Source organism: Coloeus monedula (assembly GCF_965178545.1).
Source record: "Coloeus monedula genome assembly, chromosome: 20".
In the NCBI taxonomy this organism is placed as follows: Eukaryota; Metazoa; Chordata; class Aves; order Passeriformes; family Corvidae; genus Coloeus; species Coloeus monedula.
Window position 1 is genome coordinate 6575209 of NC_138800.1, and position 19841 is coordinate 6595049.

At 53.0% G+C, this 19841-nt stretch overlaps 2 protein-coding genes across 4 annotated transcripts in view; one reads left to right on the top strand and one right to left on the bottom strand.

The window, feature by feature from the left end:
* The window catches only part of SMG6 (SMG6 nonsense mediated mRNA decay factor), a 105671-nt gene extending 88107 nt beyond the window's left edge, over positions 1 to 17564 (bottom strand). For all 3 annotated transcript variants that reach the window (XM_082294449.1, XM_082294448.1, XM_082294450.1), the window contains exons 1-8: positions 17461 to 17564; positions 14794 to 16546; positions 13008 to 13200; positions 12205 to 12315; positions 11408 to 11514; positions 10716 to 10794; positions 9925 to 10035; positions 9131 to 9343 (exon numbers count right to left, since the gene is read on the bottom strand). In XM_082294449.1, coding sequence (XP_082150575.1) covers positions 9131 to 9343; positions 9925 to 10035; positions 10716 to 10794; positions 11408 to 11514; positions 12205 to 12315; positions 13008 to 13200; positions 14794 to 16546; positions 17461 to 17554 — 2661 coding nt within the window. In that variant the 5' untranslated portion in view covers positions 17555 to 17564. The remainder of the gene's footprint in view (positions 1 to 9130; positions 9344 to 9924; positions 10036 to 10715; positions 10795 to 11407; positions 11515 to 12204; positions 12316 to 13007; positions 13201 to 14793; positions 16547 to 17460) is intronic.
* A 106-nt stretch (positions 17565 to 17670) lies between these two features.
* Positions 17671 to 19691, top strand: SRR (serine racemase). Its single transcript, XM_082294415.1, has 7 exons — positions 17671 to 17797; positions 17997 to 18132; positions 18339 to 18442; positions 18516 to 18635; positions 18719 to 18793; positions 19012 to 19221; positions 19484 to 19691. Exons 1-7 carry the CDS (start codon positions 17738 to 17740, stop codon positions 19679 to 19681), a joined length of 903 nt encoding a protein of 300 aa, XP_082150541.1. The 5' UTR covers positions 17671 to 17737; the 3' UTR covers positions 19682 to 19691.
* Positions 19692 to 19841: the final 150 nt, after the last annotated feature.

Consider the following 19841-nt stretch of genomic DNA (forward strand, 5'->3'; position numbering starts at 1 on the left):
AAGTCTGACTTCTAAACAAATTCAACATAATTTAATAACGAATTTACTAGCAGAACTTTCAACTCAATGAAAGCAGGTCAAATGGAATATTTATATGTGTGTTATTTCCTTTTCAACCAAGCTTGTAGCTAAATTTGGTTTCCATGAATTAGTAATGTGCAACATTCTTGAAAAAATATCATTAAACGAATAAACTGATTCAGTAACCTCTTAAAGAGAGGTCTTCAGGGACCCTCACTGAACTGGATGGGAAGAGGATGGTAGAGACTCACTAGCAAGGTTTTTAGTCAACAAAAGGAAACTCTGCTGTCAAACTGCCCGTTTGGAGCAGTAAGTAACGATGGCTGCAGAGCATTCACACGGGGTTTACTATAACAGCTTCAAAATCTGGGGGTTTCCAACACCAAATGTCATGGTATTCATCTGGCATCACATGCAAAATTAAGTCTCCAGGAGATCGTGCCCGAGGCAGCTTCTCCAAAAAGCCTTTAGGGACCACAATGGCTGAATTCCCAAGGCAGTGTCCAGCAAAAAAGGATTAAACACATCCCTTGGATGTGCAAGCAGAGCAGGCACTGGACAGCACATTCACATCTAAATACAGCCCTGTGGGGGATGACACTGAAATACTGCATCCAGCTCTAGTGCCCTTATTTTTTTAAAAGGATGCTGAAAAATTGGTAAGGATCCAAAAAAACAGCCATAAAAGTGATTCAAAGGCTAGAAATGATGCCTTGCAGTGAAAAATTTCAACAGCTCAATCTGTTCAGTGTTATCAAAATAAGACTGGGAGGCGACTGGATTGCTGGGTGCAAAGTGCCTCTGTGGTACTTAAGGGCTCTTCACTTTTGCAGAAGAGCAAAGCACGGGAACAAACTGGGAACATTCACTCCATAAATAAGGTAAAAGTGTCTCAAAACCAGTGCAATTATCACTGGAACGAACTCCCCAGGAAAAGGGTGGATTCTCAAGGCTGGATGTCTTTCTGGAAGTACTGTACTTTCTGGAAGTACTGCTTTAGCCAAACACGAGTTATTTGGCTTCATATAGGAGTAGCAGGGTGAAATTTAAGGACCTGTGATATACAGGAGATCAGACAAGATGATCTAATGGTCCCTGCTGACCATAAACTCTCTGAATCAATGCAAACATGCCAGAGAGTCCTCAGCTGAGATATCAAGTTCATTTTTGACACAAAACTTTTCACAAATTGGCTCTGGTGCTGCAGGTCGTTTAAGATACAAGCTCAGCTCTTCAAGGCTGCATCTGGTTAAGCACTGAAAGCCCAGGCAGAGCCTTCTGTGTCCAGCAGGTGAGGGGGAGGCCACATGTGCACTAAAGCAGCTCCAACCAAAAGCAGCTTATACTCAAATGCTGTTTGCCAGGAATAAACAGTGTTCACCTTTCTGTGACAGAAAACTGACACGAAGAAATGTGTGATGAATTCTGGTTGTGAGAGATCAGCTGTTAAGGGAGCTCAGGGTGTTGTCAGCCCTCTTTACTACTCCAGAGTAGGTTATTCGTGGGGTTAAAGCACAAAGGAGGGAGATAATGTGAGAAGTTAAGAAGGGTGAAGACTGAAGAGATTGAACCCTGAAAGGCTTAGGATGGAGTTGGGCCAAGAGAGGAGACATTTGGACAACAGGCTGAGCAGAGGCAGAGCCTTCCAGAAGGATGACAGCATTATCTCACGCAACCTTCACATTCCCACTCTTCCAGCCACGCTCCCCGTCCGGGATAATGGGAGCTGCTCCCAGCCAGGCTCTGCCTCAGGCTCCCACAGCCCACAGGTAGTTGTCCACCCTGCTGCATCTCCCTCTCCACTCTGAATTATGCAGCAATGAAATCTGCTGGGGAGGAAGAGTAGAGCCAAGGACAGAGGAAATGACACAGACTCCAGCAGGTTCCACTCCCTGATCCTCCGGAAGGAAGTTTCTTTCCTAGTACCCACCTCCACAGTGGATACGAAGCCTGTCTGGAAATGGCTCATTCAACACTGAAGAGGAATAAACATTCCCCATGGCAGAATTAAGAGGTTTGGCTGTGGGATACGAGGTGCCAATCCCAAAAAGTCTACAACAGACAGCAGGAAACGTTGGCCTGGGCCAACTTCAGACAAAGATCAAGGTTAGACTAACAACAAAAAAGAGATCTCAAGAGAAATCAGTGTCTACAGCCTTCACCCTGCTCTGGGAAATCTCCCAACCCTGCTATTAAGATATTTTACTTCCTTTACCAGTACTGCCAATTCTGGCAGCATTCTCATCTCAAGTGCAAACTCTCCCTCCCAACACCACTGTGCAGCACCAGGATCATCAAGCCCACTGCTCTGAGAAAGGCCTCGTGTGCAGCAGCAGGAGGGGGTTTGGTTACACACAAATCCCTGCCTGATCAGCACCAGCAGGAGAGGAAATGAGGAAAGAGTGACTGACAGGGAAAGGCGGTTTCTGGATGATTGTACTTGGTTTTGGAGTATGAGAAGCTTGTTGGAACACAAAGTCTCGCTCCCCTCACCGCAGCCTCTCTGAGCACTGGGATAGAGCAGAGCCCCTCACACAGGCACAACTCAGCGATGTCCTTGTAGTGCTTCCACCTCTGATCCACCACACACATTAGCACCAGATGCCTGTTGCCAGAAGGAGAACATGCCAGTGTCTCTCCCATTCAGGCAACATTAGAGCCTGCCTTGTTCTTCACAGTTAAATAAAACCACCAACGTGGCCTAAAAAGAAGAAGGTGGCGGGGGGGGTGGAAAAGATCAACACCAACTTCTGGAAACTGTTACCAATAGCTCAGCCTTCACTTTATGGGTAGTGACAAAAGGACAGGTTGTGCTGGAAAGCAACATTTGGGTTGTACATGACATGAATGCACAAGCTGCCATGGAGCATCCATGGAACATCACAAGCCCAGGCAAAGTGGACCAGCATTTCTGGTTGGATTGCTAACACAGGAACTACAGCCGAGAAGGTTTTTATCAGCAATTTAAAGTGAAAACACAATTTATTAAAAAAACGAAGTGCAAGCAGGGATGGTGCACTACTGGCAGGCAAAAAAAAGCCAGCGCTGAGCTGCATGGCTGAAAGTCACGTCTCAAACCCAGTGAGACCAGGAGTGTGGTTTTGGTGTTTAACCAGTTTCAACTGCAGCCTGGCACTCTTTTACTTCCTCTGCAGAGAAGTCTTCTCACTGCTGCGGGAAAGAAACCAACCTCACCACGCGAACCAAAATGGCTCGAGTAAAAATAAAGCCCCAAGGTGGCTTGGTGGCCGAGGTCATATCAGGAAGCAGAGGGCTTGCAGGCAGAGGAAAGCACTCAGAAAATACTCCCACTGCCAACCAAGAAAGAGATTACAGAAAAGGAGGCAGGGCAGAGAATTAATGCAAGTCCAGCAGTAAAGAGGCTGAGAAGCCTCTTTCACACGCCACCAGCTCCCCCATGCTCAAAACAGTTTGTAAACTGTTTCCTAAACACAAGGGGAAAAAAAAACCCCAGACCTAGTCCTGACCTCCATGAATGAGTAACCAAACCCAACAGCTTCCTGCAAGCTTGTGGGGGTGAGGAAAATGAAGGCAGGACAGAGGGAATTCCACGCTTCTCCCTCTCAAGTCTCACTTTGGGCACGAAGATTAAGGATGCAACGGCTCTTGCTGTTCTCTCATGTGGGCATGTTCTCTCATGTAGGCAGTAGATGAAGGCCAGAAATAAGGGAAGGCAGCCCTTAGCTGACTGCTAGTGCCTGGCATTCCCACCCCAGAGAGCATCTCTGCTTGTTGTTGTGCTGCAGGGGAGGCTCAGCAGGGGCTGGCAGCTTTGCAGAGGTGTGGATCAACCACAGCTACGAGCAGGCTGGGGGCAAAGCACTGCCATCCTCTGAGAGCAAGGACAGCCCCTAACAACAGCAGACCACAGACAGGATCACTCACATTCAATACTAGAGAGCATCTAACCAGAGAGGGGACAAACTTCCTGACCTAACAGAAGCCACCCTCCTGTGACAAGGTGCCTACAATGTAAGAGATTGTGTGCATCCCACTGGCTCCTTCCGTGAGAAAAACCCGAGGGGACACTCCCTCCCTTTGGGGACACACCTACACCGCTGCTGTGCTGTGGCTCAGATGTTTAACTGGTGTGGGAATAGCTGCAGCAACAGCACACAGGGTATGTCCAGGCACTGCTGGGCTAGTGGGTCCCATTCCCTCCACTCTCTGCACCAGCATCTAGTTTTGGGTTAAAAAAACCCCTAAAAGCGTGCAAGAGTCAGCACAGGACATCTTGTGCAGCAGCAGGGTTACCTTTTTGGGGAGCCACGCCCCAGCAGTGGGGGGAAAGCAGCAAGTCTGTGCTTTTCACCCTGCCCATCTAAACCACAGGCACAGCCCCAGCTGCCTGGGTTCATTTTCCAGATCAGAGGCTCCTAAAATGGACCATTCCGAGGGCTTTGCCCACCTGACACCACACAGGTATCAAATGAGAGAGCCCTGTAGGAGCCCTGTACTTCATCCAGCAAAGATTATTCATAAGAGCCTGCAAAGAAAAGATCAATCTTTCACTGTCCTGAGAGAAACCACCCAACCATGCTGGCAGTGAGGAGAAATGCTCCCACCAGCCTGGCAGGGATGCACCAAAAATAATGAGTTCCCCAAGCAGCCTTTTCTCCTTGCATCTGTATGGAAGAACAACCATCATTACAGCAATACATCATTTCCACTTCTGCCTGTCACTTACCTCCAGTCATGTGTAATGGAACAGAGTTACAAGGTGAGGGGAAGAGCTCAGAGAGGACGGAGCAGTGCTCAGAAACAGGGGTGTCTCTGGGGTATATTTGCATGAGCAAAGTTTGGCCACGCTCAGAGACACCCAGCTCACACCACAACAGCCTTTGAACAAACCAGACACTTCCAGGGAGCAGAGGCAGTGACATCCAGGCAAGCTTAACTCTGACACGGGCCACTACTGCTCCCATGTGTGACTGGTCCAAGTGAAGGGCAGGCTAAAGGAGCAGAATGGCCAAGAAACCCCCATCACAACTGTTACCAGACTGAGGTTTCATCCCTCCAGATGCAAAGATCAAGCTCCACCAGATAAAAAACTGCATGGACTGAAACCAGGAAGGAGAAAGAGCCAGCCCAGTCACCCGAGTGGCTGCTGCCCAAGAGGAACAAGTGCACAGAGCAGGAACAACAAACATCACCAAGGAAAAACGGACGTGAAACATGCAGGAGCTGGGGGGCAGGGACCCTTTTCACTAAGGACACATGGCCTCTCTTGAGGAGGCAGCCTGGACAGCCCCCCAAGGTCTTGCCCACGCTCCTGGATGCACAGGCATTCCCAAAATTGCCTCATGGTAGTATTTACTGCTCATTCATGGAAACCCTGGTGCAGTGTCCACACTCCTTGTTGCTGAGAAGAAAGTCTGAGTAAAGAAATGGCAGTTAAAATCTCCTCTGAATTCCAGAGCTAGTGGTTCCACCCCAATTTCTCTGCCACTGCAAAGGAGCTGTTGCTCCATAGGCACCCAGCACGAGGCAAATCCAAAACCTCTATCCCTGACCAGCAGGCTGGAGGAAAATGGGAATGTTCCTGCAGCTGATGCACAGGGCTGTGACAGCAGATCTTGACTCTGGCCTTTGCTTTCCCAAGAGCTTTTCGGGTGGCCCTACCAAACTTTTGATGGTTCTACAAGACTGACCTCTCACAAAGAGGCTAAGAGACTTAATTCTTTAATGATGATGAAGTATTCAGACATCTGGAGAGAAGTATTATTCAATTACTGGCCTGCCAAGGGAAAACCTCTCTTCCCTAATCTTAGCTGCAGCAATCTTTATTAGTGCCTGCATGCTGCGTGGTAACACAAGGAAGTGTCTACTGCAGAGCACAGGCAGCAGGCAGCAGCAATTGTGAGAACCTTAACTCAGCATTTCCTGACAGGAGTGATTAAAATCTCAAACTCAGTGTAATATTAGCACTTTCTCAAGAGACTGACAGCCCGTTTGCCCTGTTTGCTTTACCAATTCACAGCCTGCAGAGCAAACTGCTTATGGTACTATCAGATTTAAGATGAATACAGACCCATGGCAAATGAAACCAGTGGCAGAGAAGAAATTGCAGAGGCTCAGCTCTTTGGCTCACCAACACAACTGTTCACTGGCTCAGCCTCCTTTTTTAGCATTTCTCATTGGAATTGTACATGAAGTGACCAGATATTGCCAGGTAAAGGGTGAGCCTGCCCCTGCACACCCAGAAACATGCAACGTACAAGAGACCACAGAGAACAGCCATTCACAGAATGAAACCCCAAAAGGCTATGGCCAAAACCCTGAGCACAAAACAGCCAGGCTGCAACTCAAACACTTCCTCAGCTTGCTTTGAAACTGTCCCATGCCCTGTGTGCCAGCAGTGCCAAATCCAGTGACAGAGGAAGGGGGCAAACACAGATTTACACCCCTTGGTGTGCACAGGTGGTGCATTCTAGGAAGATGCAGAACTGGAAGAAAAGGGGATGGAGCAAACTGTGAAACGGGCAGCTCTGCCAAGCCTCCACCTAAAAACACAGTGCAAGGCAAACTGCCAGCACCACATGCTTCCCTCATCCCAGAAATGGCTGCAGTTTGAGTTGGCCTTTTCACTCGTGCCATCCCACATTACTAACTCCAGATTGTGGGCTCCTGACCCTGAAATAAAGAAAATTTGGGGCCTTTGTACCGAGCTGCGTAAGGGAAAATGAAGTCAGTGCTGAGCAGAGATGTGTAAGCCTGTGCTGACAGGGACAGCACACACACCAGCAGGTCCTGGGAGAGCAGTCGTGCAGCACCTCCCTGCCAAGTGTGTCACATCACAGGACTGGCACCTCACCACATGCACGGTGAAGACAGCACCTACTGAGGACAGAAAACATCCCCAATTGATTTCTTGCCACCTGTAGAACAGCATCCTCACACTCAAACCACTTGTGGCTGGGTTTGAAACAACAGCCTCTGTCTGAAGGGTGCAAGCAGCCTCTGTCCCACACCCTGCACAGAATGCACCCAGAGCTGTTATACCTCTACTTGCAGTGTTCTATCTGCTGCTGCCATCTGAACTGATCCATTTTACCCTGTAAGATGCCCTTCTCTGGCCCAGAAATAGCTGCCATAAGACTGATGCCTCTGCTACCTGCAGAGCACAGCTGTCAGGGCCAGCACAGAACACAGCCTGCCTCTCTCTGCCTTTTCAAGGGCTGAAGCTGGCAAGGAAGGGACCGAGGAGGCAATGACACATTTAGCCTCATTTCCCCAAAATGACACACAAACGCTGGCACACGTCCCCTGGGAGCAGAGCTGTTCCCTTCCGGCCAGCCGGGGATGTGGGGCAGAGGTGCTGCCAGGACCAGGGCTGCTCCTGCTCCTGTCCCGGCCAGGCAGGGCCCTTCCGAGGCCAAACAGTGCCACACAGTGGCAACTCAGGGCTGCTCGGCTACTCTCCAGCCGAGCAGCTCCAAAACACCCGGGGATGCTGCGAGGAGCAGGCTAAGAGGCTACAGCTTCAAGGAGGAAGGAGTCCAGAGCTTCCCGCAGAGCTGCTGTCTTTATCCAGCCCACGGCTTCACAGCTCGGGAGCTTTGGCAGCGACACAGATTTAAGGTTTTCTTTCCACGTGGTTATTTTGGGTGACAGGGCCCCATAAGCAGTTGCACCAACTCGAGTGCTGCCCCACGGCAGGCGCAGGCAGCCTGAGAATAAATATCTTGGCTGCCAAAACCAACGGTGCCCAAACGCAGGCCCTCAGCTCCCCCCACCCTTTTGCCATTCTATTTTCTGCTGGTGTGGCTTCTCCATGATCAGAAAGCTCGTACTCTTCAGGAGCCAATGTTTCAAACAGAAGGAAATCAAGACTAATGGTAAATATCAGACAAACGTGTACAGACAGTGGCAGCAAGCTGCACTTCAGAGAGCACAGACCCCACTGAAGGGAGGCAAGGGGAGGCTCTGCACCGGTGCACTACAAACACATTGCTGCCTCCCACTTTGCCAGCTGCTACACTGCCTCATGTGAGAGCACTGCAAAAGAGAAAACCCCCAGCGCCCCCCCAAAACCACTGACAGCATCTTACGCCGAGCATCTTCATCAATGATTGATGGAGAAGCTAAAGCTTGGCACGTTCCTTTCAATGATGCTGAGGAAGCAAAAGTCCCCAGAAGAAAAGCTGAGGAGAGGGAAAACAACCAAGGGCAGGAACATATGAAAAATGCTGCAGCAACGTGCCAGAGCTTATCTTTCAAAGCTCCAAGACTTCACCCCAGTTCCACCCAGCTGAAGTCACAAATTCGTTGCAAAAGCACAAATCCAAGAAGCTTTGGGCCCCACAGTGTGCAGGGAAGGTCTTCCCAGCTCTCCTAAACTCCCATCCTCAACAGCCATTTTAGGACAGGCAGCCCAGAGCTCCCTGGCAAGTTCTCTTGCAAGTCAAATGTGCCAGAGCAGTGCAAAGATTCCTGGAGGATGAGCTCCCAACCACCACTGCCTTTGCCCGCATTCCTGGGCCTGACACAGAGTTCACCCAGGCTCCCCCTGCAAGGTACAGCTGGACAGGCTCACAGGAGACACCACCAGTTCATTATATTTTTAATTCTTGCAAAAGAAAGGTGCTGGTCTGGCCTCTCAGCAGAGCAAGTTATGCAAATGTAACACCTACACTGGAAATTGAAACCACGGTTTTCACATTCCCAGTGCAAACCTCCAACCATCTGGCAATGGGACAAGTGACACACTTCCAGAACAAGCCTCAGAACTTCCAGGGTCACTGTTAACCCTGATCTCCAGCACCTGACCTCATTTCCCACCGGGAACCTCACCCAAGTTAGAGCCCTCAGAGCAGAAGCATTTTACAGCATCTTCTGTTTGTGCCTCTCTCCTGTTCCACATCAGCCACGCCAGCGCGCGCTGCCAAGAAAGGGATGGTAACAACATGCCTTAAACACGAGAGGCACGAGGTCACCAGCTCCTCAGCCTGACCCAGGCACAGCTCCCACAGGGAAAGCCAAAACACTGGAAAATTTAGCAACAGGAAAGCAAAACAGATCCAGTGTCATTCCACTGCATTCCAAACACATGACACCAAAGCCAACCGCCGCCTCCTGCAGTACTCACGTCGCTGGGGCTGAGGTTCCCAAGCCCATTGTCCTGCTCAGAATCCCGGCCGGACTCGTGGCCCTGGGAGGAACGGGGGTGGGAGGGATGGATCCAGATCTCCAGCCTGGTGGCATCATCTCCCACTTGTCGCAGCGTGGATTTCTTGCCCTTGCCCCGGCGGTTGGGGCTCACATCCAGCACCTGATGTTTCCTGTGCTCCATCTGCTCAGACTGGGCACACAGGACACATTCAGATCACAGAGGGATCAAGGGTCAGGGGAAGTGTATCATTTCATTAACATGGAAAAATTAGCCCTTTGCCCTGCTTCACAACCCAGGGTCAGGTCCAGAATTTGTTCCTCTACAATATCCCTCTACAGGACAGTGCAGGTGAGAAGTTTTCAACTCCAACTATCCCAGGACAAGAGTGTCCAGTCCCAGGAGTGTGTGGCAGCCCATGTGCTGTATTTGGGGTGACTCCCTGGGGCACAAAGGCACTGCAGCCTCCCTTACCCATCCCCACAGGAGTGGGGCACCCATGGAATAAAGCAATGATTGTGCTACACACCAAGGCCACGCTGCAAACCACAGCAACCTACAGCCCTTGCTGAGTTCAGCTAAATCAGTTTGTGACCCAGAAACAAGAGATTCAGCTGCTCAAACCACCCCAAAGCCATCATTCTGAAGGCTGCCTCTCTCATGAAATTTCTTAGAAGTAGGTAAGGAGTGCCTCCAAGTCCAAAAGCCACCATCCTCTCCATGCTCTCCAGCACAGGCAGGTGCAGCATCCACAGCCCAGCTCCAAGGCTCACCTTGCGCTTTGTCTCCTCAAACAGACTCATGAGGCTCTCCTTGGCAGTGAGGATGGGGTTGCTGGCAGCCAGGCTGCGCATGTAGTAGTACACAGCATCCAGCTTCCTCCTCTGCAAGAAACACAACCAGGCTCAGAGCTGCCACTCCTTCCTTCTGGGGCATCCAGAGTCAGGCTCCCATGTGCTTCCCCTTCCCTCTCCCTCAATACTGCCTGGGACAGACAGACACAGTCAGAAAGGTCCTTCCCAGCCATGAAGGAAAGGTGCTTCTGAACTGCTCTACTTTAAACCAGCATCTTCCAGTGTTGTGAACTGGCAGATCCCTACCAGCCTCTGTGCCCCAGCACGATGCTTCCATTATCTGCTGTCACATCTTCCCTGAAGTCAGTTTTCCTGCATGGCTGGCATAACCAGCACAACTGAAACCCGAGGAAGTCACGTGTGGATGCTGCTTAGACCAATGCCCACAGGTTCAGCAATCAGACAGCACACAGATGGCTCTGAGCACAAAAATCTCATGCAAAAAGTGGGCTGTGTTTTCAGCTTTAAACAGTTAACACTCTCAACAGCCCACAGAACAGTCCCCAAAATCCCTGAGGGAGTAGCGTGTATCTGACAAAGCTGCCTGGAGCCACAGCAGCTGGAACCCACACAGTACATCCTGCCATCAGCTTTTTTTTTTCTTCTAAGAAAAAACCCCAAACCATCTGAGCACTGCCCTAAACAATGCCTTTCCCCACCAGATGGAATCTCACAGCCATCCCAGAGGCCTTGCAGGAGGAGCATCTCACCGTGTAGATGGCCAGAAGTGCCAGCTGGTTGTACGGTCGGCCGTTTTTGGGAGCAATTTGCTGAGCCTTCAGGTACCAGCTGGGAAGGGAAAAAACAGAGAGAAAGGGTTACTGAAAGGACATCAGGCTGCCTTCCGTGTCCTCAAGGGTGCAGAACTCCCCTTAGAACTGGCATTTCTGCAGGGAACGGGCCCTTCCCACAAGTGCCCTCTGCCTGCAGGAGTGAGCATCCTGGGGAAGGATGGGGCACTGGACAAGAGAGGGCAGATCCAGCTGCAGAAGGAAATACCCCTGGCTCACCCCACAGACGAGCAGGAAGCAAGCAACAAGTGCTGGTAAGTTCTGATGGAGTGAGAATGTATGCATGCAAAAGCCACTAGAAAATACAAGAGCAATTCTGCCAGGCTCAGTGGCCTAAACCCTCCCTGCTGCAGGATCAGCACAGGACAACTTCCACAACCTCCACTTCTAGACGGAGGATGGCTGGATCTGGCAGCTTGCTCTCTGGAGCAGCAAAATCCAGCTACATCTTTCAGCTTTACAGGACTGCTACACAACAGAAGAGTGGACAGACTTTAAAAAGGAGGAGAAAGACTTCTTTGGCTAGAGGCAAGTTCAGGGATGAAATGACATCCATCCCTGGTATCCAGAGGCAGAGCTGTGCTGCAAGGACACAGCAGCTGAGTGCCTACCTGCGGGCCTTGCCGTAGTTCGCCGTGTCGTTGGCCTGTTCCCTGTACCGGCAAATGTCCCCCTGGCAGATCATGCACCTCTGGGCACTGATCAGAGCGTACTTCACCTGCAAAGGAGCAGCCATGGACCACCTGGGACACAGCCCTGACTCACCTGCAGACCCAGCGAGCCCACAGGGGTTGTACAGAGCCAAGAGGAGGTCAGTGACACACTGAAGGTCTCACAGAAGGGCAGCAGAATGACACGACAAGGCTCCACGGCACTGGTTCAGCATTTGCAGGGCCAAGCCAACCCCCTAAACACCTTCTCTCTGACACAATATCCCACCTCTCTTCAGAAGGGAGTTGTTCAGTCCATGACCAATTTGAGGACAGCTGTTAGATAAACACATTTCTCTGGGAATGGAGCTGGACTAAAATATCCTTTCCCAGCTGTCCCTTGCACCTGCACTCACAGCTCAGGGCAACATGTCAGGGAGGCAGCACAACTGCCAGCTTTCCCTCATTATTCTGGATTCCACAGGCAGAAAAAAAGAGATGGTCAGGGTGCCTTTGGACACTTTCCTTTATTAGCTCTGCTCACAGAGCTGGTACAAAACAAGTTCTTTGCAAAGGAAACTAAGAAATGGTACTGCACCAGAGTGCAGAGTTCTCCAGCAGCTGAGAAAGATTCCCTGCAAACAAACTGGCTCTGCTTGGAGGACAGCTGCCTGCCCCTTGGCAAGGGCAGCACACTGAGTTCAGCACCTTGCACAGGATTACCAGGATGAGAAATCTCCAGGAGGAAGCCAACCTACCATTTTCCTGAGAGGTTTACTGCGGATGGCCATCCCATCCATGTAGTCCTCAAGCTTGAACTGGTAGGACACCTGCAGCTTCTGGAGGAGGCTGTCAAAAAAAGAAGAGCCCTGCAAAACACACACACACACACACACACACACACTTGGATGTTATGATCTTTCTGATGACAAGCACAAAATCACCACACCATCCCTGCCTCATTGAAGAAAGGAAGTCCCTCTCCCTGAGGTTTGGGCTGTTTCCCTTCAGAGCACAATGAGGAGGTTGGGGAATCTCCAGCCTCAGAGGTTTTGAAGACTGAGCTACACAAAATCAGGACTGACTTGATTTAGTGTTTAACGAGTCCTGCTGTGAGCAGGAGGCTGGACTAAAGGCCTCCACCATCCTAATTCTGTAAAACACATTCTTTCAGGTCTCTCAGCCTCCCTGGTACAAAGACTAAACTGAGCTGCAGTTTTACAGAATGACTTCCAAGCAAATTTGGTAAAGATGGCACAAGCACCTCCAGGAACGCTTCTGTTTAGCTCCACTTCATTTTAGCTTAAATCAATTTCTAATTAACACAAACACAGCAAAACAAACCTGGTTTAAATTGTAACAGATGTCCACCTAAACATACACCTGCCACACTAAACCATAATGTGTCTGAGCATCCTCTTGGCATATGGATGACATAAGGAATCTGAACTCATGCATAGGATCAAGACAACCAGTTGTCCCATTACACCATCCCTTTCTAAAAACCAGTCAATCCCACCCAAAGGTTTAGTGGAATTCGGGGATGTTTCTCTCTTCTTACCTCATCTAGAAGCAAGAGCAGTTTGTTTCGAATTTCCTGGGCATTTTCCCCCTGAGGGTCCTTGAGGAGCTGCCGGAATTTCTCAATCACCTGGTAAAAAGCATTTTTCCACAGTAACTGGTCCACGTTCTGGGTGTCAGAGAACTCAATGTCCATGAGGAGGCACCGTTCATAGAGCTCCAGCATCTCCACCCTACAGCAAAACACAGTCAGGGAGTGGTCAGTGCAACAGCTCCTCCTGAGCACAAGGTCTGGGCCAGGAACAAACACACAAAGAACCACGGGGCAACAGAGTTCTTGCCATTAAAATGACCCCCATCCCCCCTTCCATCCAACCAAAATACACAGCAGAGCACAGACCCTGCTTCCTCAAAACTGAATGAGTTGGGAACATCACAGCCAATGGAAATAAAGTCTCAGAGTCCCAGAAATCACGTTCCCCTTGTCAGCTGCCCACAGCCCTGCCTGGATGCCGGAGCAGAATTCCTCCCCCAAATTTAATAAAATAACTGCAGACTAGGAACAGCTCTGAAATAGTGGGGTAAGTTAATGGTACAGGGGATCCTCAGCTGTTCCTGCCTTAGCAGTCTTATTCCTTTTAATCTTTCAAGTCCTACAGAAACAACAGGAGAGCGTGGATGGTAAAACCTGGAGCAAAGCCAGATGGCAATACCTGGAAGAGCCTGACAGGATAAGAGAAGGATGCACAAAGCACAGAGCCAGGATGGGCTGCCTGACCCCACACAGGCCCCAAACCCTGCATATGCACCTGAAGAGCACAAACACCAAGGGAACTGGACATTTCTGCAGATGGACATCTGGTAAGAGTCCCCACACAGCAGGCAGCAGGCACTCGGACACAGGCAGGACACAAGGGACACTGCCAGCAGGGACAGGGTCAACTGTGCCCATGCTCCCAGGGCAGGGTGGGCTTCCACAGGCCACAGCATCACTCCACAGTGCTTCCTCTCCTTCCACACTACAGTTCTGGGTGACCTCAGCACCTTGAGGAAGACCTGAAACCTCTGGTGCTGCTTCAATCACAGACATATCCCACCCTGTGGTCTATAGAGCGAGGGCCCAAAACACAGAACAAGCCCTGAAATGAGCTTGCTTGCTAGATTTACTGCCAGTCAGCTCTGAAAGTCAGCCTCCAGAGAAGCCCTGCAGACACAGGTCACAAATACAGGGGAAAGATGCCAACTAGAAACTTGTTACAGCCCATGTTAACCACCCTCCAGAGCAACAGCGTTACTTCTCTCTTGCCAGCCTGACATCACTAGCTCAAAAAAGTGTCACCACGCTGAATGGCATCAAGAGCAAAACTACACAGCACTGGAAAGGCACTGCCACTGTTGCACAGCACCAGGAATACACAAAATGCTTCCTGAGCACACGCTGAGGATAGGTAAGAAAGCAGAAGTCTGATGACAAAAACAGAGAGCACTGGAACTGAGAAACATCAGCTCCAGCTAGAGCCAGAAGAACCAAAAAGCTGCAGCAGGTACTTGTCCTGCTCCTCTGTGTCCCTGCAAGGCATTCACCGAGCACAAGAAGCCACGGCTTAGCTTCCAGCCCAGGGAAATGACATCCATCCTCACCCACAGCTTCCTTCCACCACCCACACACCACTGGCACACAACAAACACACCCAGCACATCAAAAAGCAGCAACCCAGCACCCCATCTCCCAGCCTCTGAGACACAGAAATCCCCAGGGAGACACCACTCTCTTGTATTTCACCCTGGAAATGACTCACTCCCCCCTCTACAGCCCACCCACGAACCTCAGCTGGGCCATCTTCTCCAGCCCCTCCGGGCTGATGCGGTCTCTGGACAGGAGGTTGCTGAGCTGCTGTTCCTGGTTCCCAGCCTCACGCAGGAGCTTGCTGAGCTCCTGCTGCTGCATGTTCCTCATCTGCTGCTCCATCTCAGGGCTCAGAGGAGTGGGGGGGAGCGGGCCACACAGGTACTGCCCTGCCTGGCCAGGGTACCCGGGGTAATAGGCTCCTGGGTACACCCCGTTGGTTGGACCCATAGGGTACTGCAGGGAATATCCACCGTACGGATACTGGGGGCCTTGCCCAGAGGCACGAGGGTAATAATAGGGATTGTCAGAGTTTTGGAATTTATAGTAGGAGGGCTGGGCCTGGCGGGCTTCCCCCCAGGAGGTGGGGCTCACTTCATCATCCGTGTCTAGGAAGTGAAGCTGAGCAGTCTGGCTCTTCAGGGCGGGTTTTTGGTCCGGGTTGTTTGGGTCCCACAGCCGGCGGGCAGTGCCACCTCGGCCCCGGCTCCGGGCACCTTTGCTGCCAGCCCCTCCCAGCAGGAGCCTGGGCGTGGGGTGAGTGGCTTCAGGGACACCCACTGAGCTGGCAGAGAGGTCCGTGTTGGCAGGCAGGAACAGAATCCCACGGCCCCTCCCTTGGGGCTCCCTGCTCTGGCTCCTCGCCTCTGAAAGCTCTAAGGCCTTCAGGGACTTTTTTTTATCTGTATCTGCCAGACTGACGTCCCTGTTCATGGTCCTGCTGTCAAATGTGACTCGAAAGGGTCCCTTGACTTCCCTGCCATTGCTGCTCCACTCGCTCTCACTCCTGGAAGCTCGGCTCTGCTCCGAATGCCTCCTCCTATCTGAGTTCCTGCTGGAGACGTACGCTTCTGCCTCATCAATCCTGTCGTCGTCCAAGGAGTCGGTGGAGGACATGGAGAGCTGCTTCCTAGGCCGTATCCTTTCCCTGGCACGCTCCTGCCGCCTCTCCACCCCATCCACGAGCAGGGCTCCATCTGTGCTGTTGTTACTTCCAGCTGAGCTCGTGCTGCAGGTGCGGTACCGGCTCCGCCGCTTGTCCGTGCGGGAATAGCGCTTGGTAGAGCCCAGCTTCCCCGGCAGCACCTCATCCCCCGTCCTCCTCACCCTGTCACTTCGCTCTGCTCGTCTCCCTTTATCTCCCCTGGAAGCTTTCACTGCTTCCCCTGCCTGGCTCCCCTCTCTATCCTCCTTGCTTGATTTAATTCTCCTGTTGGTGTCTTTTCCAGCGCCTTTCTCGGTCTCTTCATCTCCCTCGACTTTCAGCTGCTCCATCCTCCCGGTGATTTCCTCGCTCGCTGGCCGCAGGGAGGGTTCTTTAGCAGCCGAGTGCAGGCGCTTCCCAGGCTGGTAGATCTGCTGGTCTGGTTTCTTGGTTCTTCTGGGGGTCTTTGGACACCACTCATCCACAATGGGCTGCTTGGATAAGTTTTCCTGGCTTTGCAGGCTGCCTTTGGTCTCTGTTTCTTCCTTGTCCTGTGAAGGACCGTTCTGCTTGGGGCCATCACTTTTGTTCCAGTCCTCCACAGCTGGAGCTCCCATTCCCACAGAGTCCTTGTCTCCAGCACTCTCCTCCTTGTCATCCTCAGCTCTGCTCCTTTCCTTCTCTGAGGCTTCCTGCTTTGGTGGCACAAGTTTGCTCCTCAGTCTGGAGAGGCCGGGCTTGTAAATCTCCTGGTCTGGGCGCCTGTTGTCTTTGCGATGCCTCGGCTCCTTCACCTCCTTCATGTTTTCTGGGGAAAAACAGACAGAAGGAACTCATTCCCAGGCACCAAAAAATACCACGACAAATATTCTCGGAGGAATATTTCAGTGCAAAGAGCCTGCCACCCTCAGGGCAGGTCCAGGAGAGATCTGAAAATCTATGTCAATATGTACAGGAAATCACAGAATAAGAGTAGAAAATGAGAAAGTGTAACACAGCTGACCAAATCCTTGGCCTGATCCATTTACAAACCCCGTCCTGCAACAGGTTTTGCCTCAACGCACCAACAAGGCACAGACAAAGCTCAACACGACACTTTAGCACAAGTAACGAGAGTAAAGTCGCATCATCACAGGCTCAGCAGCAGTCACCTGCCTGTTGGTGCCGGAGCTGCCATCCCCCCAGCCCCTGCTCTGCCAACAGACCGTATGGCATCAGAGACGCCTTTCCCCCTCGCTCACAACCCGGTAACGTTTCTCTCCTCCTCCCTTAACCGTATTTACACAAAAAATCGTTACAGAACCCAGGCCGGACCACGCACGGTTAAACGACCCACCAAAGCCGGGCTGTTCCCGCTGCATTCCCTAAACTTTCCCCCCTGTCAGCACCGCGCACCGGCAGCAGCCCCGAACCTCCACCGGTACCGGGGGCTCGGCCCGGGGGACCCCGAGAGGTTGGGACCGACCATCCCGGGGGATAAGCCGCTCCAGCTGCCGCCGCCGCCCGCCCCGCAGCCTCCCCGTTCTCGGTGCGGCGCCGGCCGTGCGCTCCCACCCCGGACACCCCCGTGCCGGCGCCGGCGGGGCGGCAGCTCTGCCCCAAGCCCTACCCCAGGCGCAGCCGGGCAGTGCGGCCGCGGGGCCGTGCGCGGCCGCGGGGAGGTGCCGCTGCGAGGAAGGGAAGGCCCAGCAGCGGGTCGCGAGTGCCCCCGGCGCCCCTCACCTCGCCCGCCGCCGCCGGCTGCCCGGGCCTGCGCCGCCACCATGTCCCGCAGCTCGGCGGCCGAGACGCGGACGCGCTCCAGCCCCTCCGCCATCTTGGCTGCGCCGGGGGCGGGCGGCGCCGACGGCGGCCGCGCAGGGACAAACTGCCCCCGCGCGCACGCGCGCACATGGCCGCGCCGCCGCCGCCGGTGCTGGGAGAGGTGCGCGATGCGGAGCGGCGGCTGCGGGGCCGCGTCCACCGCACCCCGCTGCTCACCTGCGCCGGGCTGGACCTCATGGCCGGCCGGAGGCTGTTCTTCAAGTGCGAGCTCTTCCAGAGAACCGGATCCTTCAAGGTGCGCGGGGGTGGCGGCACTGCAAAGCGCCGGGGCAAAGGTCGCTTTTTTCAACAGAGAGATTCGCGTTCCGCCGGTACCCACCAGCTCCTGCCACCCTGCACGGGTGCAGGACTGAGGGAATGGTGCGAGGAGGACATTCAGCCCAGCACACGGGCTCTGGGGCGGTGGCACACACAGTCCCGCGCTCTCCTTCCAGATCCGCGGTGCCCTGAACGCGCTGAGGAGCCTCGTTGAGGAAAGCGAGCGCTCGGGACGGGAGCTGCCCCGTGCTGTCGTGACACACAGCAGTGGCAACCACGGGCAGGCACTCGCCTGTGCTGCTCAGGCAGAAGGTAATGTGTACCACAGCCTCCAACCCCAGCTCCGAGAGGCAGGCACAGGGTAAATGCAGAGCTGGTCCCGTTGGAGAGAAGGACGAAGATCCCTCTCCTGAACCCATGCAGGAGCTGGCATAGGCAAGGCATTGCTTGCTCCTGCAGTGCTAACTGGCTGCTGTGCCTTTTGGGCTGTTGGATTTACTTCCTCTCTCATCCACCAGGGATTCCTGCCTACATCGTGGTGCCCCGGACAGCGCCGCAGTGTAAACAAGATGCCATCCGTGCCTACGGTGCCACCTTGGTGCCATGCGAGCCCAGTGACAAGGTAAGGCACAGGGAAGACTGGCCAGGGACACAGCCCAGCCAGAGTGAGAGGTGACTGCTGTGCTTTCCCTTAGTCCAGAGCTGAGACAGCAGCCCGTGTAGTCCAGGAGACAGGAGGAGTCCTGGTGCACCCCAACCAGGAGCCAGCGGTGATCGCAGGGCAAGGCACCATCGCCCTGGAGGTGCTGGAACAGGTGAGGGAAATGCACAGCCTGGCCCTTGCAGGGGCACAGCAAAAAGGGGGACACAGAGTGTCAGAAGCTTCCTTTCTGCACAGGCACCCGAGGTAAACGCAGTGGTGGTTCCTGTTGGAGGCGGAGGAATGGTTGCAGGAATAGCAGTTGCCATCAAGGTAGGCAACAGCTCATCCAGGAATCTCCCTGTGGGAAGGGTAGGACTCTTAAGGCAGGCAGCAGCTTTTAAATTTAGAAAGAGCCTGCTGTGGAAGTCTGTGGGTGCCTGGGGTCTGCATGGCAGCAGCAACAGGGCCTGCTCAGCCCCCTGCACGCACAGAAACAGGGGACAGGCACGTGCTAGTATCACCCAAGTGGCTCCTCCTGCTCTCCCCAGGCTTTGAGGCCAGATGTGAAGGTGTTTGCTGCTGAGCCGTGCAACGTGGATGACTGTTACCAGTCCAAGGTCCGAGGGGAGCTGACCCCCAACCTCCACCCGCGGGATACCATCGCAGACGCAGTAAAAACCAGCATCGGACCCAACACGTGGCCCATCATCAGGGATTTGGTTGATGATGTCCTGACAGTCTCAGAGGAAGAAATCAAGGTAAAGGTTCCCAGCTCCTTTCTCACAGTAGCTGCCAGCAGGCAGCTGCCTCCCTCCCCACCCTGCCCCTCTGCTCTCACCCCAACACACTCCCAGAGCAGCACAAGCCCCCCCGTGCACCACTGCAGCTGTGACACCCACGCTGTCTCCAGCTGGAAAGGGCTGTTGGAAGCTCTGCTCTCCCTTCCCAGAGCACTGCAGGGATGCCCTGGAGCAGCCTGTGCTGGCTGCTAGGCTGACAGCTGCTGCCCTGTCCCGACAGCGAGCCACGTGGCTGGTGTGGGAAAGGATGAAGCTGCTGATTGAGCCAACAGCAGGCGTGGGACTGGCGGCCGTGCTCTCGGAGCAGTTCCAGGCAGTCCCCCGGGATGTGCAGAACATTTGCATCGTGCTGTGTGGGGGAAATGTGGACCTGAGATCCCTGACCTGGCTCACAGACCTCTCTGGGAAAGCAGAATGAGGATGGAGTGCTGTTGCAAGGAATGAAAACCTCACTCTCAGTTTGTGCAGTGGTTTGTGCGCTACAAAAAACAGATCAAGTCCAAACGTTTGGGAGTTTTTGTGGAGGGATAAGGGAAGCTGGCATTGGTCTCAGTGGGGGACCTGGAAACAAAGCACTG